The sequence below is a fragment of the Triturus cristatus genome, chromosome 4_2, assembly GCF_964204655.1.
Source record: "Triturus cristatus chromosome 4_2, aTriCri1.1, whole genome shotgun sequence".
Lineage (NCBI taxonomy): Eukaryota > Metazoa > Chordata > Amphibia > Caudata > Salamandridae > Triturus > Triturus cristatus.
In genome coordinates this window covers 322,647,574-322,664,827 of record NC_140586.1, presented here as the reverse complement: position 1 = coordinate 322,664,827, position 17,254 = coordinate 322,647,574, and the positions used below count along the sequence as shown (strand labels likewise).

The 17,254-nt window shown below is 43.3% G+C and overlaps 1 protein-coding gene across 5 annotated transcripts in view; it reads left to right on the top strand.

The window, feature by feature from the left end:
* The window catches only part of PRG4 (proteoglycan 4), a 331,309-nt gene that overhangs the window by 27,417 nt on the left and 286,638 nt on the right, over positions 1–17,254 (top strand). For all 5 annotated transcript variants that reach the window (XM_085601683.1, XM_085601686.1, XM_085601685.1 and 2 more), the window contains exons 3-4: positions 9,319–9,441; positions 13,946–14,062. In XM_085601683.1, the coding sequence (XP_085457809.1) occupies positions 9,319–9,441; positions 13,946–14,062 (240 nt within the window). The remainder of the gene's footprint in view (positions 1–9,318; positions 9,442–13,945; positions 14,063–17,254) is intronic.

The following is a 17,254-nucleotide window of genomic DNA, read 5'->3' as shown; positions in this document are numbered from 1 at the left end:
ATCAATCAGTTTGGCCCATGGACTCTCTGGCATCATAATCTAAGACCCCTGAGCAGCAGCCGCTCCTTGCTTGAGCTCAGCTCATTTCATACTCGCTATATCTGGTTCCTTGTTGTCTGCTCGGCATGTGTCAGCGATTGAGAGCTGTTGAGGAAGTGTTTCCACTGTCTCCGGGTAAGGTCTTCTTTTGCGCAGGAGACACTCTGTCTCTCTCAGTCGCTTCCTGGATGGTTAGCACCTTGGGGCATGCTTCATGTATGACCATTCACGCAAAGTCCTCTGCTCCTTCAATTGTCTTCTGTTTGGTCCTTTCCTTCTGGAGGTAGCAAATGTCTTGACAGATAGTCTGCCGGGTTGTGGGCACTAGAAGGGTAGATGACCTCAAAAGATTATGACTATAACTGTACGGGCCACCTCTCAAGTCTAGGTGGTGCCAAAAGGGCTGACACAGTGAATAGCGGGACCAATGGCTTGTGGTCAATGACCACCTGGAACTGCAGACCACAAAGGTAAAAATGAAAGTGGTGACATGCCCACCAGATGGCCAATGCCTCCCGCTTGATTTGGGCATACCTTGTCTCTTTGTTGGAGTGTGCTCTGTTCGAGTAGGCAATGGGGACCCACTATCCTTCCGCCATCTCTTGTAGGAGCACTGCCCATAGCCCTGCCAGGCTTGCATCAACCAATAGCTGCGTTCTTCACCACCGGCTGAAGTACACTATGGTTGTGTCAACAAGGAAGGCCCCTTTCACTCTACAGAACACTTTTGTGGCCTCCAGTCCCCACTCTTATGGGGTGTCCACCTTCGTCAGTGTCCTCAGCAGTTCCTGCAGGGTGGCTAGGTTCGAGATGAACCTTTCCCAGTACGTTGCCATACCCAGGAAGATCCTTACTTCTATACGGTTCTGGGGTATGGAGGCACACCTTATGCCATCCTTCAATAGTTGGCGGAGTGTAGTGTGACTGCATCAATAAAAGTGCTCATTCTATCAAAACTTGATAATGTTCTTTGGCTATATCTTCTCACGTGATGGCCTAATTGTGGATCCAAACACAATTAGGCCATCATGTGAGAAGATGTAGCCGAAGAACTCTATTGAGTTTTGATAGAATAAGCACTTTCATTGATGCAGTCAAACTACAATCCGCCAACCATTGCATGGTATTCTTCTCGGTTGTCTGAAAAAATGAAGATATTTTTGCTCATGTTGAGCTCCCCAATAGCCCAGAGATGGTCTCCTTGATGGTGGTTAGGGACACCTCTGCGGCTAATGAGATGCTGAAGTTGAGCCTTTGATATTAACTGAGGCCCACATGCTTGGAGAATGTTGTAATGTACTGGATGGCCATTTCAAGCTTCAGATGATGGTATCCTGCATTTAGGTCTTGTTTTGAAAACAAATGGGCACCATTCAGGTCGGCCACAATGTCATCCATGGTTGGTGTGATGTGGCGCTCCCTTCGGATGGCCTTATTCGGGAGTCTCATATCAACACACAGATCTGATGGCTCCAGGCTCTTTCGATTTTGGTGTGATAACTAGGAGAGATAGCCATGGTGTAGGGTGGGTCACCTTTACTATGACCCCTTTTGTTCTAGGACCTGTAATTCCTGTTTCACTTGCGGCCGCAGCTGGATGGGGACCCTTGGATGCTGTAATGCCATGTTTCCCTTTCAGTCTTCTGAGGCCAGTGAACAATTGGGGAAACCCTGCCAGCATTGCTTCAGCATGTGACTTGTGCACTTGCTTAGCAAAAAACACCAGTTCCAGGTCTTCCACTGTGTGGCAATGCAGCAGCGTGTCTGTACACTCTTCAGTGATGTGCAATCTTTCCCAGGTTGAGCGGCCTTTTCTCACCACATCGACTTCTATTGTTCCTTTGAGGAGAAATGGTTCCATGCCTCCACAGACTTTTCAGGTCTTGCTCACAAATGTAACGTTGGATCCCCAGAGAAGGCAATGTTGGAAGCGTGTATTCTTGGCCATGGTGTTGATTTGGAATTGGTTTTCAGTCTTTTCTCCAGGATGACACCTAGGGATTTGGCACTGTCAACATTAGTAGGTTTTCTGTTAAGAATTTTCAGAATATCCATTCATGAGGTGAAGAGTTTGAGGTAGAGATAAGAAGGAATTTATGTTCAGAGGGATTCAGTTTTAAGTGGTAAGACATCATCCATTCTTGAATGAAGTTGAGGGCTGTGGCAAGAAGTGAGATGTAGAATGCTGCGGACACCTAGAAGTAGAGATGAGTATCATCTGCATAAAGGTGATAAAGTATCGCTGCCCCTTTTAAAAGGGCTCCTAGTGGTTCAATGTAAAGATTAAATAGGGTTGGAGCAAGGATAGAGCCTTGAAGGACACCTTGATTCACAGCCTTTGAAGTTGAGAGACAGTTTTTAATTTTGATCATTTGAGATCTCCCCGTAAGTAAAGATTCAAACAAATTGAGCACTACACCTTTAATTCTCATTCTTTGTTTTAGTGTGTTAAAAAGTGTGTGATGGCTTACAGTATCAAAGGCTGTAGAAAGGTCAAGTAGGATCTGGAGGCAGGAGCTGCCCGAGTCTAGGACTCTAAGGGCATCATCGATAACCTGTAACAGTGCTGTTTCGGTGCTGCAGCTTTGACTGAAGCCAGATTTAAATTCATCTAGAAGTTTGCTGTCCTTGATGTGTTGTGTGAGTTGCTCTGAAACACATCTTTCAGTGATTAAGAACGAAAGGCTGGTGATACGGTGAAAGTTGTAAAGGTTATTCATGTCAGCGTGGGTTTCTTTAGTAGTGGGGTCACCTGACCAGTTTTGAGGGCATCAGGAAAGGATTCTTGGCTGGGAAAGAGGTTAACCCGAATTGCCCAGAAGGGGAGCATGTGGGTGTAGAGGTCTATTGCAATGTCTCTCGGGATAGGGTCTATAGAATGGCTTATTGGTTTAGATTTCAATATGTTCTCGAGGAAGGTAACCTCAGTGATGATGTCAAAACTGTTCCAGAGGTCTTTGGATTTGCATACCTCATGTGGGGTTGGATGTCTATCATGATCAAGGAGTGATTTACCCTTTACATCAAAGAATTGTGCACATTCTTCTGCTTTCTTGGACGGGTTTTCAAATTTGGTTGTTAAAGATGAGGGGGGTTGCTGGTCGTTTTGATTAGGTCAAAGAGTTTCTTTGGTCTGTTCTTGGCAGAATCGAGGAGGGTTCTAAAGTGATTTGATTTTTCGCTAATGATGTTTGCGATGGAGCGATTTTGCATATCAGTGGTATGAGAGATTATTGACAGAGGGTGACTGTCTCCATTTCTTTTCTTCTTACTTTGTAGTGCAGCTACCTGGTCTATCAAGACAGATAGACTAGTGAAACAGTAAATAGTTAAGTCATTGATGTCAGAGTTGGGGCTGATGACTGGAAGTAACTTCTTAGCGGTGTTGCTGAGAGTTTTGATGTTCTTAGTATTGAGAAACCAGATAGGTGCTCTTTTTGGTTGGCCCAGCATTACAACATGAGAGAGGTAAAGTGAGAAAGGGTTGAGGAAGACCAGTCTACTGGTATAGGATCATCTACTGTGAACAGGTCATCTTTGGAAATAATACGGTCAAGTGTGGAGCCCCTGGAGTGTGATGTTTTGCAGTGTCATGTAAAAGATTATTTCCGGAGAGAAATGTAGCAAGCTGATTGGCAGAGAAGATTAAAGTATCGTAGAAAGATCAATGTTTCACTTTGAGAAGATTGGTCACTTGCTTAGCCAATGAATTCCTCAGTGAAGGCAGAGCTGTCACCTGGTGGGTGGTAAATGGTATTAGCCCTGATAGGGGAGTCGTGCTTCACATGAAGTTCTAGAGTAAGGCATTCAAGTGCAGAGAAAGAGCTACTGGATAGTCCCCTGCAGTTAAGGTAGTTTCTGAAGATTGCAGTAACACCTCCCCAGACTCTACCTAGTCTATTATTCCTGATCATAGAATAGTTAAGTGGGAGAAGGAGATCAAGAATGTTGTGAGAAGTGTCATTAAATCAGGTCTCATAGAAGATTAGTAGTTGAAGTGAGAGATGATATCTGAGATTCCCAGCTTGTTTTTTGTTGCAGATCTGCAGTTGTGAAACATACAACACAGCTCTGAGGTGACTGTTTTGAGGTAGGAGGTGTCAGGGCTTTTTAGTGATGATAGAAATGATGTCCTTATATGTCGGTGCCTGGATTGTAAGTGGCTGGCTTTTGGTTCGGGCCTGGGAGATGGTTGGTATACTGCATTGTTTTTTGTTCACTGGAGAGGAGATGGTGGGGGAGGTAGAAGTAGTATAGATATCAAGTAAATTAGTAATTTCAGTTTGGGAGAGATCGTGCACTGCTCTTTTGAGGTATGAGTGAAGAATACTCCTCAGGATTGAGCATTTGGGGTATTGTGTTCTCGCCAAGGAGAGTAGGAAGTCAAATACAGTGGACAATTTAGAGCTTAAGTGGGAGATGGTGACTTCAAGCTGGGAGACTGTGGAGTTGAGGTGGCCTACCTTGTTTTCGAGGGTGTGCATAGCTGTGAGGGGAATGTTATGATGCTCGGTAGGGGGGCGGGTTCTGAGGAGAGTTTCTCTTGAAAAGTGGATTGGGGAGGAGTGGGGGTAAGGTGATGAGGGAGGTGTAAAGTTTTAGTTCCTCAGGGGCATTACCCTCAAGATGCCCACCTTCTGGCAGCTCTGACTCTGGATGTTAATGTCACAGAGGATCAGAGTGGCCAGATGAGGGGAAGAGTATTAGGGAGGGTACTGCGGGGAGGGAGACCTGGAATTGAGAGGTAAGTGGTTAGAGATTAACTATTCACTAGTACCACTATTGAAATATATAACCCAGTTATCACATGCATAAACACAAGCATTGTTTACCTGAAAAGGAAAAAAAAGTTGTCCTTTGAACTTCTCAATAAGGAAGAGTGCAGAAGTCACTGAGTCTCCGAAATTATGTGACGAAGTCACTGAATTTCCAAAATCATATCTCAAAATAATAAATTATAACTGAAGAGTTTGTACAAAGTAAATAAGGTCATCACTCTTTTTCCTTCCTTGTCTTTAAACAATTGTAACTTCAAATATTCCTAATATTATCCCTAAAGCAAAATATCACCTTTAGATTTGCTCCTTATTCATATTCCTCAGAAATGCTGTTTGTCACTGTATAGTCTCATAAAAACAAATCACAAACACTGCTCTCCTCGCGGTGACCAAATAAAGCAAGAGAAAGGCCAAACGAAAAGGAGCTCTCTTGACACGGCTCTCTCCTACCTGCTCTTCAGAAACGCTGCATGGAGCACCAGCCACCTCGACCCTCGCTCCACAATCGGCACTACGTATGGGCACACCATGTTTGGCAGAGTGTCAGTTACACCAACACAGTTCTGTGTTACAGGTGTTACTGCCAACTAAAGGGCACTGCTGTTCATAAAGCACAGCATGGCAACCAGTACGTTTATGTCGAACATGATAAGACAAGATCAGTTGTAGGGGAGGAGGCTTCCTGACAGGGGGATATTAGACTGTGAGGTGGAGGGTGCAATGTCAAGTGGTGTTGGCTTTAGATAAGTGTGGGTGCTGCTGTATCGTAAATAAAATTCTCAGGGCATTCATTGAGAGAAACAGAGGTATTGTGTAGTGATTGAGGTGGGTGGTAGCTGTTGTGAGATGGGGCATGTGGGGAGATGGGGTGGAAGGTCTCAGACGTTGGAAGTGAAGAGAGGGGAGTAGGGTGGCGGCATGCAAGGGTGTATGGGGGTCAGAGACATGGACAATGAGAAAAAATGTTCAAGAGGATAGATGGAGAATGAAGATAGTTCTTCTTGATTTGAGAAAAGGGGAGGGGAAGGGTAGAGGTTAGCATGGAGAAACATCGGGTCGAGTGGCTGTACCTGACTGAAGATGGGGTTTGTCGTGTTTGGGAAATGGGATGAACTCAGGGTAAGAGGAGAGGAAGCAGGGAAAGGTAGGTATTGTGAATAAGGAGGAAGATCATATTGAGGAGAGGGCAATTTGTGAGTTGGGTAGTCTGGGTGTTGGTAGTAAGATCTGGTTAAGGGGTAATTATCTCTGTTGGAGAGGTGGTTTCCTTGACGTCCTTGGATGGTGTGTGGGAGGAGATGAGAATATTGACTGATGGTTGGGACAGGTTGAGGGTGAAGTTCCGGGTGGAGAGATTTGGAGGAGAGGAGGCTAGGGGGAGAAGGGAGTAGGTGGGCTAGAGGGGAATCCTGTACCTCCTTGGAAATTCGCCTTCAGGTACCTAGGTGGATTGGGAATGGGGAGTGTGTAGTGAGAGTGAAGTCTGTTGGCAAGTCAGGAGGGGACAGAGTGTCAGGGGGAGTGAGCAGGTGGTCACATATAAATAGGAATGTGTCTTGAATCATGACCTTACCGTTGTTGTATAAGGAGATAGAAATTGATCCATTGAAGTAGGCTGAAGGAGAGACTATTAGATGGCAGTCATGTGGAATTCTGGAGAAGGATGTCACTTTAAGTGAGTTGTGGAAGATGGCAATGCAGGATGAGATGTTGTGGGTGAAGAAAATGAGATCACTTTTGATCCTCCTGTACTGGCCGCTGTGTTACTCGTCAATGAAAAGGGTGTAAGGAAATTGTTCACGGGTGTTGTTTTTGAACTTTTCTTCAGAGGCTTTTGAATGGCTGGATGAGTAAATAATTTTGTAATAGTTGGCTCCAGCTTTTACCCGCTTGGCAGACATTTTTGTAAGGTAGTGTGGAGCTGTTAGGGATGACCATGCGGGAGGTGAGTGTGTCATGAAGGCAGTGGTAGAGCTTAGAAACAAAAGGAATCAAAGACACATTATTCAGCCCCGGACAGCCTCTGAGAATGTAAGCTGATGAGTAGCCTATCTCCCGGATATTTGTCATGGAAAAAGTGAGTGGCAGAGGCAGGGTGTGAAGGTAGTGCCAAACGATGGAGCAAAGTGCGGGTTGTGTTTGTATAGTGCTAGGCTGAATATGAGCAATGGCTACCTCTGCACAATGGTCGGATGTCTGAAAAAGACACAGTTTTGGGACATGATGCCTTCTACATCTTACCCTCATAAGTATTCCTCCCCCACTCATTCTGAAGGAACTTATATGCCTCTTAAAATAAGATGTTTAGTATGTCCTGGAATATATACACTTTGATTGGTAATGGGAATGGGCACACAAAACAGTTATATTCACTGAATAGAAGGGCAGTGGATATATGCACAATGATCCATTTATTGTGGGAATTAGCCCAGTGAACAGCTGTCCTAAATTGTGTCACTGGAGGGCTCATCTAGGTAATACTTTCAATATCCCAAAAGCCTGCATGAAGCTGACAACAATCTTACCAGACATGGAGCTACATGCGGCTTATTCCCTTGCAGCTGGAACCAAGGTGAACATAGTCCTACTGGATTTTGAGCTGAAGCACTTGTCAGGCCAAAGTGCTTTCCTGCAGACAGGACAGAGGCAGAAAGAGGAGGGGGGCAGGGCACCTCCCCCACTGTCCCAACTGCAGTCTGGATCCTGTGCCTGGACAAACCCGGGCAGCATGCATCCCCTCTCTGTGCAGGTATGGTGGTCCAGGGGCAGGAGTGCAACCATAGGCCACCCCCCCCCCCCACTAAGGCGAAGCCGCATGGAGCATTCTCTTGCTGACCGCTTCCCTCTGCCAGCTATGGGCTACCCCTGAGGGAGCCCACTGCCATCTTGAATGTATGGTTTGCTAATTTCTCCAGTGAATTTCAGGACATATGTCCTACGTCCCACCAGTCGGTTCATCCCTTCATTCCTCAACCGGTGAGAGATGGGTGTCATCCTGAGGATTCTGCATCTGGGCCAATGCAAAGCTTGCTCAGCGAGAGCTAACATGCCGGATGCCATGTTACCTGTTGGTTAAGGGTGAACATTTACTCATACTATGGATAGGAAAGCTGCACTCAGTACTTACAGGGCTATGTTTACTCATTGAAGATTGTGTCCTGATCATACAGACGGTCCCTAGTACTTGGGGATCGCAGACTCTAGTGGGCAGCTGGTGATCCACAGTACAGCTGTGGGAAGGCTCAGGGATCAGTGTGACCTCTGTGGGTCCAGCCTTCAGCTGCCTCTCTGCTACAGCTACAACCCCGCCATCACCTCCACTGTTGCTGCTTGTTGTGCTGTATGAATGTAGGGATATGCTTTAGGGGCCAAAGCGACTTGAGAGCGGGGCACCACAATGCAAGCACAAGCCCCCAGCTGAGCCACCAGCTAGCAAGTGCAGCACAAGCACCCAGCAACCTCCAAAGTTGCTCTCTGGGCCGCCCTTGTTAATGTCTCCCAGAATTCTCACCTTGTGCTTGAGTTCTACTTTGTTGGACCACTGCCTAAACCATGTTCACTGCCAAAGGCCAACCAGCAAAATTAACGTGAAGATGTGTAATGTAACTGGAGCTCTTGTAAAGCGCTCCAATAACCTTGAGTCAGGACGAGTTTTCACTATATAAAAATTGCTAAAAATAAGAAGAAAATGGTACCTCAATGACAGCGTGAACAGTAGACGGAGACTAATTAAGAGAAAGCAATCTGTACTTGGTCTATGCGCCACAGAAAGAAAAATAAGTGATATCTCGTACATTCTACCAAATTAGAAGGCAGCAAAGAAGAGTGATAATGATGCCAATGAATGGTAAGTAATGGGTGGGTTGAAAGCCCATTTTTAGATTTTTTTAGATACAATCAGTTGCCAAGAGACAGCAATGAATGCATGCTGCCTGCAGACTCAACTGAAAAATGAAGCTTGGTTCCCTAGGACGATCAGAAAGCATGCGCAGATATTTGCCTAGGCTAGCAAATTAAGTGAATAGCAAAACATTGTAGGTGTGAACAGTGCAAGCGGTGTATTGAACTGATTGATTGGTCAGGACCTAGAAACTCAAAATTCATCTTCAAGATACAAGAGTGATAATGTAATGCAGTTGACCTGTTAAGGTAACTTTTAGAATTCCTAAAAAACTGCCCGATCAACTCAGCACACTAGTTTTACATTTCAAAATGCCCCAAAGTGAGGTGATAGAGGGAATTTGTTCATAGTTGCAGCAAACCTTTTATTGAACCTCAAAGCCCCACATTTCATTACTGACAATAGGATTGTTGCTCTATATTTGTCAACATGTTTCGACGTAAACACTTGGCAGGCCTTTCTCAAAGCAAAGTAGTGGATCTGCCCATGCTGTACATGTAAGCCAATATTTTTCCCCTAGAAGCTAACATACAATTTTGTGCAATGCCTCATGGAACACTGCTTCATATTGTTGTTTTTTTTTGTCTGTTGTACATTTAGACACGCCAAGCTGTGCAGGAAGATGTGGAGAAGGCTACTCCAGGGAGGCTGTATGCCAGTGTGACTACAACTGCTATGTCTTCATGGAATGCTGTCCTGACTACAGCCAAGCCTGCACTTTAGGTAGGCACTGAGTTGCTGGAGCACGCTTTTCACTGTCCAACTGCTGCAACTCTTAGAATTACATAGGGAGGCATGTTCCTGTAAATATTGATCAAGGTGTTAGGCCTCATTTTGATTAGCTGATTAGAAAAAAAGTAAAGCAAATTAGGCCATAATTAGGAATATAGTTACCTCAAGGAATGGGCAATGGAAACTCACTGTAGGATAAAAGGCATGAACATGATACGTGTCTCATTCACGCCAGTGGTTCTCTTTTGGACCACTGTAGCTCTGCTTCTGAAGCTCAATAAAGTATTTCAACAATGAACAAGAACTGATAACGTTGCAAATGTCTCTAAGCAATAGTATATAGGTACAAATTGGATTGTAAAAAATGCAATCCAGGCAAAAATACAGTGATTTAAAACACTGTTCATTCCCTTTGCCTTTTTCATGGCCGGGCTTGACATCGCAGCTGTTGCCGGACAAATATGTGAGAACCACCAGGAGAGGGGCTTTGGCTTTGCCCACATGTTGGGAGTCAGGAGTACGGGTTTTGAGTGGGCAGAAGTTATGTACTCAAACAAAAAAGATCACACAGCTGTAATCATTTTAGTTATTTGTCCAGCTGCCTGAGCATGAACATTGAGGGACAGACACATGCAAAAGTAATGCTATTAAAGTGTCTTAGATAACTAGATAATTAATGGTGTTTTTTTCTCTGGCAGCAGCACAGATAGGAGGAAGCAGTCATTAACGTACATGGATTTTTAGTCTGGTTGACAGGGCCTTCATAAGCCAGATATATTGGCATTGCCAATGCATGTTTCTTTTCTTACTCTGTCAAGGAACCCAAAATGAGGGGAGGGGAGAAAACAGAAACATGTAGGTGTCCCTACCTTTTGGAACCCATTCCTATTGGAAGCGAGGTGCAATTCAAACTTGACTTCCTTACATAAAAAGCTCAACTCACACAGGCACAATTCACAAAAAGCCTCCCCAGTCGCGGCGGAGGCTTCACAGTCATGGCGGAGGCTCCGCAGTTGTGGCAGAGTCTCCGTACTTGTGGCGAAATCTCTGCACTCCAGTTTCTCATCTTGGTGAATCAGGCCCACAGGGTCTTTCCTCTGTAGATCATTAGACCCCTGGCAACAGTCAGTTTGTCCTATTTGGATCCGCCATAGAATCTTGATAATCTGTCGGTGGATGTGCGTACTATTTCAAGAATATATAGATGGGAGTATATCACGAAGAGATAGGTGAGGACATCTTAGTCAGGTAAGAGCTTTCAACAGCCCTGTCCTGTGCAGTAATTCTTCTAGGATCATACCATGCTTCTTTCAGGGATTGCCGCTTCTTTCAACTGTTCGTACAGTATGCACTTGATTCCTAGCTCTTTTACTTGTTATCCTTTTGCACCCTCTTTCTCCTCACTACAGTTTCCTCCATTTTTCCCGCAATACTTTCCTTGATGTCTTTCCATGCACTGAACCTCAACCCATCTAAAACTGACGCTCTCTTCTTCCCCGTGGCATCCCTCTTTCATTCCTTCCTCATTTCACCTATCTTTGTTCTTCTTCATATCTTTCTTTTCCCCCTTTGCTCGCAGTAATGGAACCATTTTCGGCTGTAGTACATTTACACTATTTCTCACTTCTCATGCTTTCAAATGTATATCCCTCACAAGATTGTCTATGTTTTTTACATTCTAGCCACAAAAACTCGGATCCTCACTCTTCTTTTGTCCTGCCTGTTCCACCCAACTGATTCCTTTTCGCTGCATATTCTCTTTCCCCTCTAAAATCAATCTTTAAAAACTCCCATGTGTCTTCCATTTATATTTTGCTACACTGCTTAACTCTCTCCCCCATGAAATTTCTTCATGGGCTACCCTTCCCTTTCTATTGTCAATTCCGCTTCCTATGCATTATCTCCAAATAGTTCAGCCCTGAATTCCTCCCTGTGCTCTGCTTTGCAGTTTAGACGGTTATCCCCTCCTCCTTGTTCCCCCTTTTAATATAAATATTATGCCATTCCTGTTCCTAAATGTGGACCGCCTTCCCTATGTATGAACGCTCTTCCTTCTCCTTGTTCATTTTCCAAGTCTTATTGAAATCCCATATTCTTCATGAAGATGTTAAATTGCCCTGTTTGTGCAACTTTACCATGTTCATTGATTTGCAGCACTTTGCAATGTTTGTCATTGTTCTCTGTTCAGCACCTAGCTGTCCCAGTTGTATAAAGAGATTAAAATGAAATTTAATGAATGAAATGTATTTCATGAAATTAATAAAAGTAACTCAGTCACTTCCATTTTTCAATGCATTGGTGCATTTCATAGAGCTGTAGCAGTAATGTGTTATTGTTCTTATTAAGGTTATAAGCTTCAACTGAGATTGAGGTTGCTAAAGTCAGTAAAAGAACCAACAGTTTCAGAGTTCATATGACATACACCATATTAGAGGAAACTAGTGATGAGGGTCGGAAACAGGAAGAGCTCTGGTAATCCCATGTAAAGTAAGACATGTGTGTACCACATCCCTCAGAAAACTCACAAGGTAGTTCTCTAAATGAAAAACAAAATGGCGGAAGGGCCACTGTCTGAGCTCCCTATGACAAAGAGGACTGAAGTTGATTGATTGCCAGGCATCCCACCTCACAACCCTGTAATGTGTATATCATACTTGACTGGGAAAATATATGAAAGGTCACTGAGAGAGAGATCCAGCTGTGAGTGTTGTATGTTAGAATATTGCAAAAAATATATATATGACTTAAATTTTGTGCCCTAAATATCATTTACAAAAATCTTGCTCCATTGGGTGCAGAAGTTCTGTTAGCAACTCCAATGAGGTGATATTTTTCTAAATGATGGTTGGCTCTATGGGCTGATTCTCCGAAATCGGGGACCTTCAGTATTGTCCTTTCAACAATGAGGTTCTTCTAGAACATTTTTCCAAAATCAGTTGTCATTGGAATTAATTTCTTACATCAAGTGTCCGAATGATTCATATTACTTTATAAAGTGAGTCTTCAAAACAGTTCTTTCGGAATCAGATGACTTCAAGTCTACTCTTCCAGAGTCATTGGTTTCCATAAATGCACAATCCATCGAGTGACCTCAAGATTCCTCTTCCTTTAACCAGTGCCTTTAGTTCCAACAGCAAAGGCCTTATTGCTCTAATGACACCGAGGGAAATATTTACAAGCCCCTATTGCCACCACAACGTCACTTTTTTGGACGTTGTGGTGGTGACAGGGGCTTCACCCTATTTAAAAGGCAGCGTTAAGCCACTTAAAGTGGCTTAACGCTGCCTTGTACATAAAGCATCCTTTCACGCTATACTTAGCGTGAAAGGGGTGGGCAATGGGTGTTGTGGTGGGCATTCTACCGCAACACATATTGATTTTGATGCTGCCCATATTTACAAGGGTGGTCTTAAACAGGCGCAACGAGGAGAAGTGTTTGATTTCTCCTCGTTTTTGCTATTTCTATGTGTGCTGCATTGTGCAGCACACATGGAAACAGCAAAAGGCCATTGATTTTTTATGTTAAGAAAGGTGACTCTTCCTGCACATAAACAATAAATAAAAAAATGATGTTTTGCAACTTCTATGTGTGCTGCATTAAGCCACACATAGAAGTTTCAAAATGCCATTTCAGATTATTTATGTGCAGGAAGGGACATCTTTCTGCACATAAACAATCTTCCCTTACATCGTAGGCTCCTTGCACTATGGTGCAAGGGTGTCTGCATTGGCGCTAGTCACCTTAAATTAGCACCAGTGCAGGGGGAAACGCAAAGCAGCACCGTATCTTTGTAAATACGGTGCAGCCCTGGGGTTTTAAGCCAAGGTGGCTAACGCCGCGCTGCGCCACTTCCTCGTACATATGTCCCTAAAAATCTTGAGAACTACTTTTCCATTATCAAGACCTTCGTGAACACTTCTCCTACATTGCGGACCACAAGATATTTTCCTGAATTGAGGACATTGAGCTTTCACAGCCTTCAATAGTCAATTCCTCACACATGGAAGACCTATGAATTTCTTGCCCTACAGTCAAGTTCATCAGTTTAATCCATTCTTACATCAACAGCCTTTAGGAGTTTTCTTCAGTTTTGGCTTTCAAAGTTGAAGCTGGAGCCAATAGTTGAAGAGTATCTTGGTTTACATAATAGTAAGTCATGCCCAATTGCTACTCCCATCTTTTATTGCACAGCAAGCTGACAAGCACATCCAGTTATGGCCATCTGCTTCGACATGGAAGGTCTCAGTAAATCGTGTACTATTTGACGGCCAGTTGAAGTTGTATAATCACTTTTCATTTGGAATGAGAGAACAGAAGAGTTTCCTTACCTTCCCAGGAGTTTATGCTGAGATAAAGCTAGTATTCCCTTGTCTGGGTGAAGTCAGTCAGCTGCATATTAATGGATTTAGATATGAATTGCAAACTTATGCTAACCATTGTCATTTCTCAGCATCTCCCATCTGCTCCAACATAATCTTCTTCTTTCTCCCATAGAAGGCTCCTGTAAAGGGCGATGCCATGAAAATTTCGAGAGAGGTCGAGCCTGTGATTGTGACGACAACTGTGATAAGTTCGATAAGTGCTGCCCGGATTATAAGGCAAACTGCATTAGTAAGTGCCATGGTCTAGATCTCCCCAGCAGTTTAATATATTTTTAATTACCTCTTACGATTATACAGATTATACATGGTTTGTCTCATTATTCACAGTACTACTAGCAATAAGTTTCTACTGTAGCCTTATGGCTTTCAATGAGAAGACACCAAAGTAAAATTAATTTGTGTTATCATTTGCATTTGTAGGTATCTAACCTTGTATGTTGATTTACCTCACTATCAAGTCATCAATATATGCATTCAATTCCTCTGCTGGGTGGGCTTTATGCAGAACAACACTACAGAAAATCTATAAAGCAAACCTCCCCAGTGAAATTCCTTTACCCTAGACATTCGTTAAACACGCCCTGAAACATCTTACCTTTATACAATTGAAAAATAAAAATATGACATACTTAAAGAGAGAGTAGCAATAAAAGAGGCAGCATTTGCAAATGGATGGTGGAGTTCTGTTCCTATGGTAATTTCTTCCCTATTTCCCCTGCGGGTGAGTTGAATAAAAGATGTTGCACATAACTTGCACCACTGGTCTATACTTAAAAATTGTCATTAATAAATGTTGTTGATGGAGTTGGTTCACTGTTTCTGAGGAGAGGCAAGAGTGCTTCATGAGATGTAGTGACACTCTGCTGGGGTGGCCTACCACTGGAGGACCTGTAGTGTTCATGGCTTACCCTAGGTGATGCCTGTTAGGCAGGAGCAGGTGAGATGAGCACCAAGTGAGAATTCCGGATAAATAGTTCCATGAAAATAGTTATTTTTTGCAATTATAAGTGCTTCTGCTCTATGTAAAGTGCATTGGTTGATGTATTTCTTGCAAGAGCACAGGGATACATGCTCGCAGCTGCAGTTCATTGTTAGTTTGCATCAATGAGGAAGGGTCAGGCCCATCTAGATTCCCATCAATAGCACAAGTTCCCCCTTCTTGAGCTCCCCTGCCCCAATTTCAGAAATATTTGGCACATGTGTGTTCCCAGACAGCACAATAAGTGTTGCCTCATATGCTTGAATTCATCTTATCCCCTGCTCAGTACAATGGGCAGCATCCTTCTTTTAGATTGTCTTTATCATCACAAACAAGAACAGTGGTATGTAAATCAGATTCACCCTTTCTGTCCAGGGGGTGATCCAGACTAATCTGCTCAGCCATGTCCTAGTGAAAGGGAGCACTAACAACAATCCCAGACCAGTTTCGGTCTAGTTGAGCCTCATCAGTGAGGTGCAGCTTGAATGATGTGGCACAGCGAACAGATTTGTGTACCCACTTGCACCCTGATATAGAAAGACGGAAGGACCTCAAATAGATGCAAAATAGTGCCCTCAAACAATCATATCAATTACTCTTAACAATTTGCATAATGCACGCCGCTAACTTGTTTCTTGGCGCTCAAAGAAAAGGCATGACTTGGCATGTGCTGCTAGCATCATTTGTTGGCTTATCTAAAGTAAAGAACAGAACATAACACAATAATGTACACAAAGCATAGCATAGTACTTCATGTCAAAACAGAATACAACACAAAAGTGTTTGGAGCAAGCACTGCCTTAACTTACCACTAAGTCTAGAAATAACACAATTAAAAATGTTTAGTGATCTGGGACCTGGTATATGTTTTAATATGTGTCCTATTTTGCACCAAGCAAAACAGCAAGCACGTCTGAACTACCCAAGGAGGGTTTTACTGCAAGACTTTTCCTTAAAGCTGGGGTGACGCAATTCATTTTAGGGAACAGTTTTCCTAATATAGTAGTTTAAAAAATATATATATTTTTATAGGTAGGTCTAATAAAAAACACTCATGAAATATTCCAACGCTTCAATGTCTGGCACAGTACTTACTTTATTTCAGAAGCAAATCATGCATGTGCAGATAAAAATTTTGTATGCCACTCCATCAGGCCTCCATTAAGGACCTGATGGACTGGTAATATGTCAGCTCCTGAAAATGTACTCACTTTACAACAGGCCATTGGGTGATATATTGTGCCCCTGTGGCAAATGACGAAGAAAAAAAAGCTTAATCTGCCCTGCTAGGAAGGAACATTGAGGGACTCTTAGCACTCTTGGCAAAAAACGATTTAGTCTGCTGGGGCTACTCCCCGTACATTATAATCCTGCTAATTTCTGTCTTTTTTGTGTGTAAAATGGCACAACATTTAGTGGTGCTATTTGGCGTCTGCTTTTTTGTGGTCTGGCAACAGACAGGTAGGGCGGTCTGTTAGGAGACAACATGGTATATCGTACTCCACAGAGCCAATCCTTCTAAAGGAATGGATGGCGTTCATGTCAATCTCAGTTGTCCTACTCCTATTCGCTGCTTTCCTCGTTTTCTGTGTATGACCCCCTGGCTGGATGTGAACACATGACTTGCATGTGACACACACTTCTCTATGGAGTCCGCTAGACTTACTGGGCTCTCATACCTTAAAGAAAAACTTCTGGCTAATGAAAGACCACTGGCCTGATTTACACTTCAGTGGTTATGGAAAATTAGGTTTATCAGCACGATGGCTTGGAGGATTAAAACAGCGTCTGCACAGATGTGTGTAGCCTGATGGATCAACTGTTCAAAAAGGAGGGTACCTTGCTTAGTGAAAACATTTTTATTTTATGATCCATGAAGAAATAATAAATTGTAAATGTTTATATTTAAAAATGTATTAATGCTAGCTAAGAAGAATCTGCCAGATTTTTTCTGCGCTCTTCGCACTTGTAAACATACCTCTGCTTAAAATAAACATGTGTTGTAATAAGTGTGGGACAGAGCCTGAAACACCTATCTTTGCAAGAAGTTTAGGAGGTGGAAGTTTCTTCATATTGAAAAATGTTCTGTATGTGAAGACAAAAGTAAAAGAAAAAACCAAGGAGCATATTTACAGAGAATTGGCGTAGGACAGAACCACAAGTCATCTTGCTGCGCTGTCCTGCGCCAATTCAAAAGGGCAGGAATTCACTCTATTTACAAGATACGGTGCATTCCTGTCCTTTATGCCTGTGCCGGCGCTCAATTTGGGGCCGAGCGCCAACGCAGGCACTCTTACACCATGGTGCAAGGGTGTCTGTGTTGTTGGCAGGATTGAGGGGACACCTTCCTGCACACACAGAATCATGAGAGGTGTTTTCCTCGTTCCATGTGTGGTGCAGATTTCAGCACATGTGGAAAGAGGAAAACAACGAGAAAAAAAT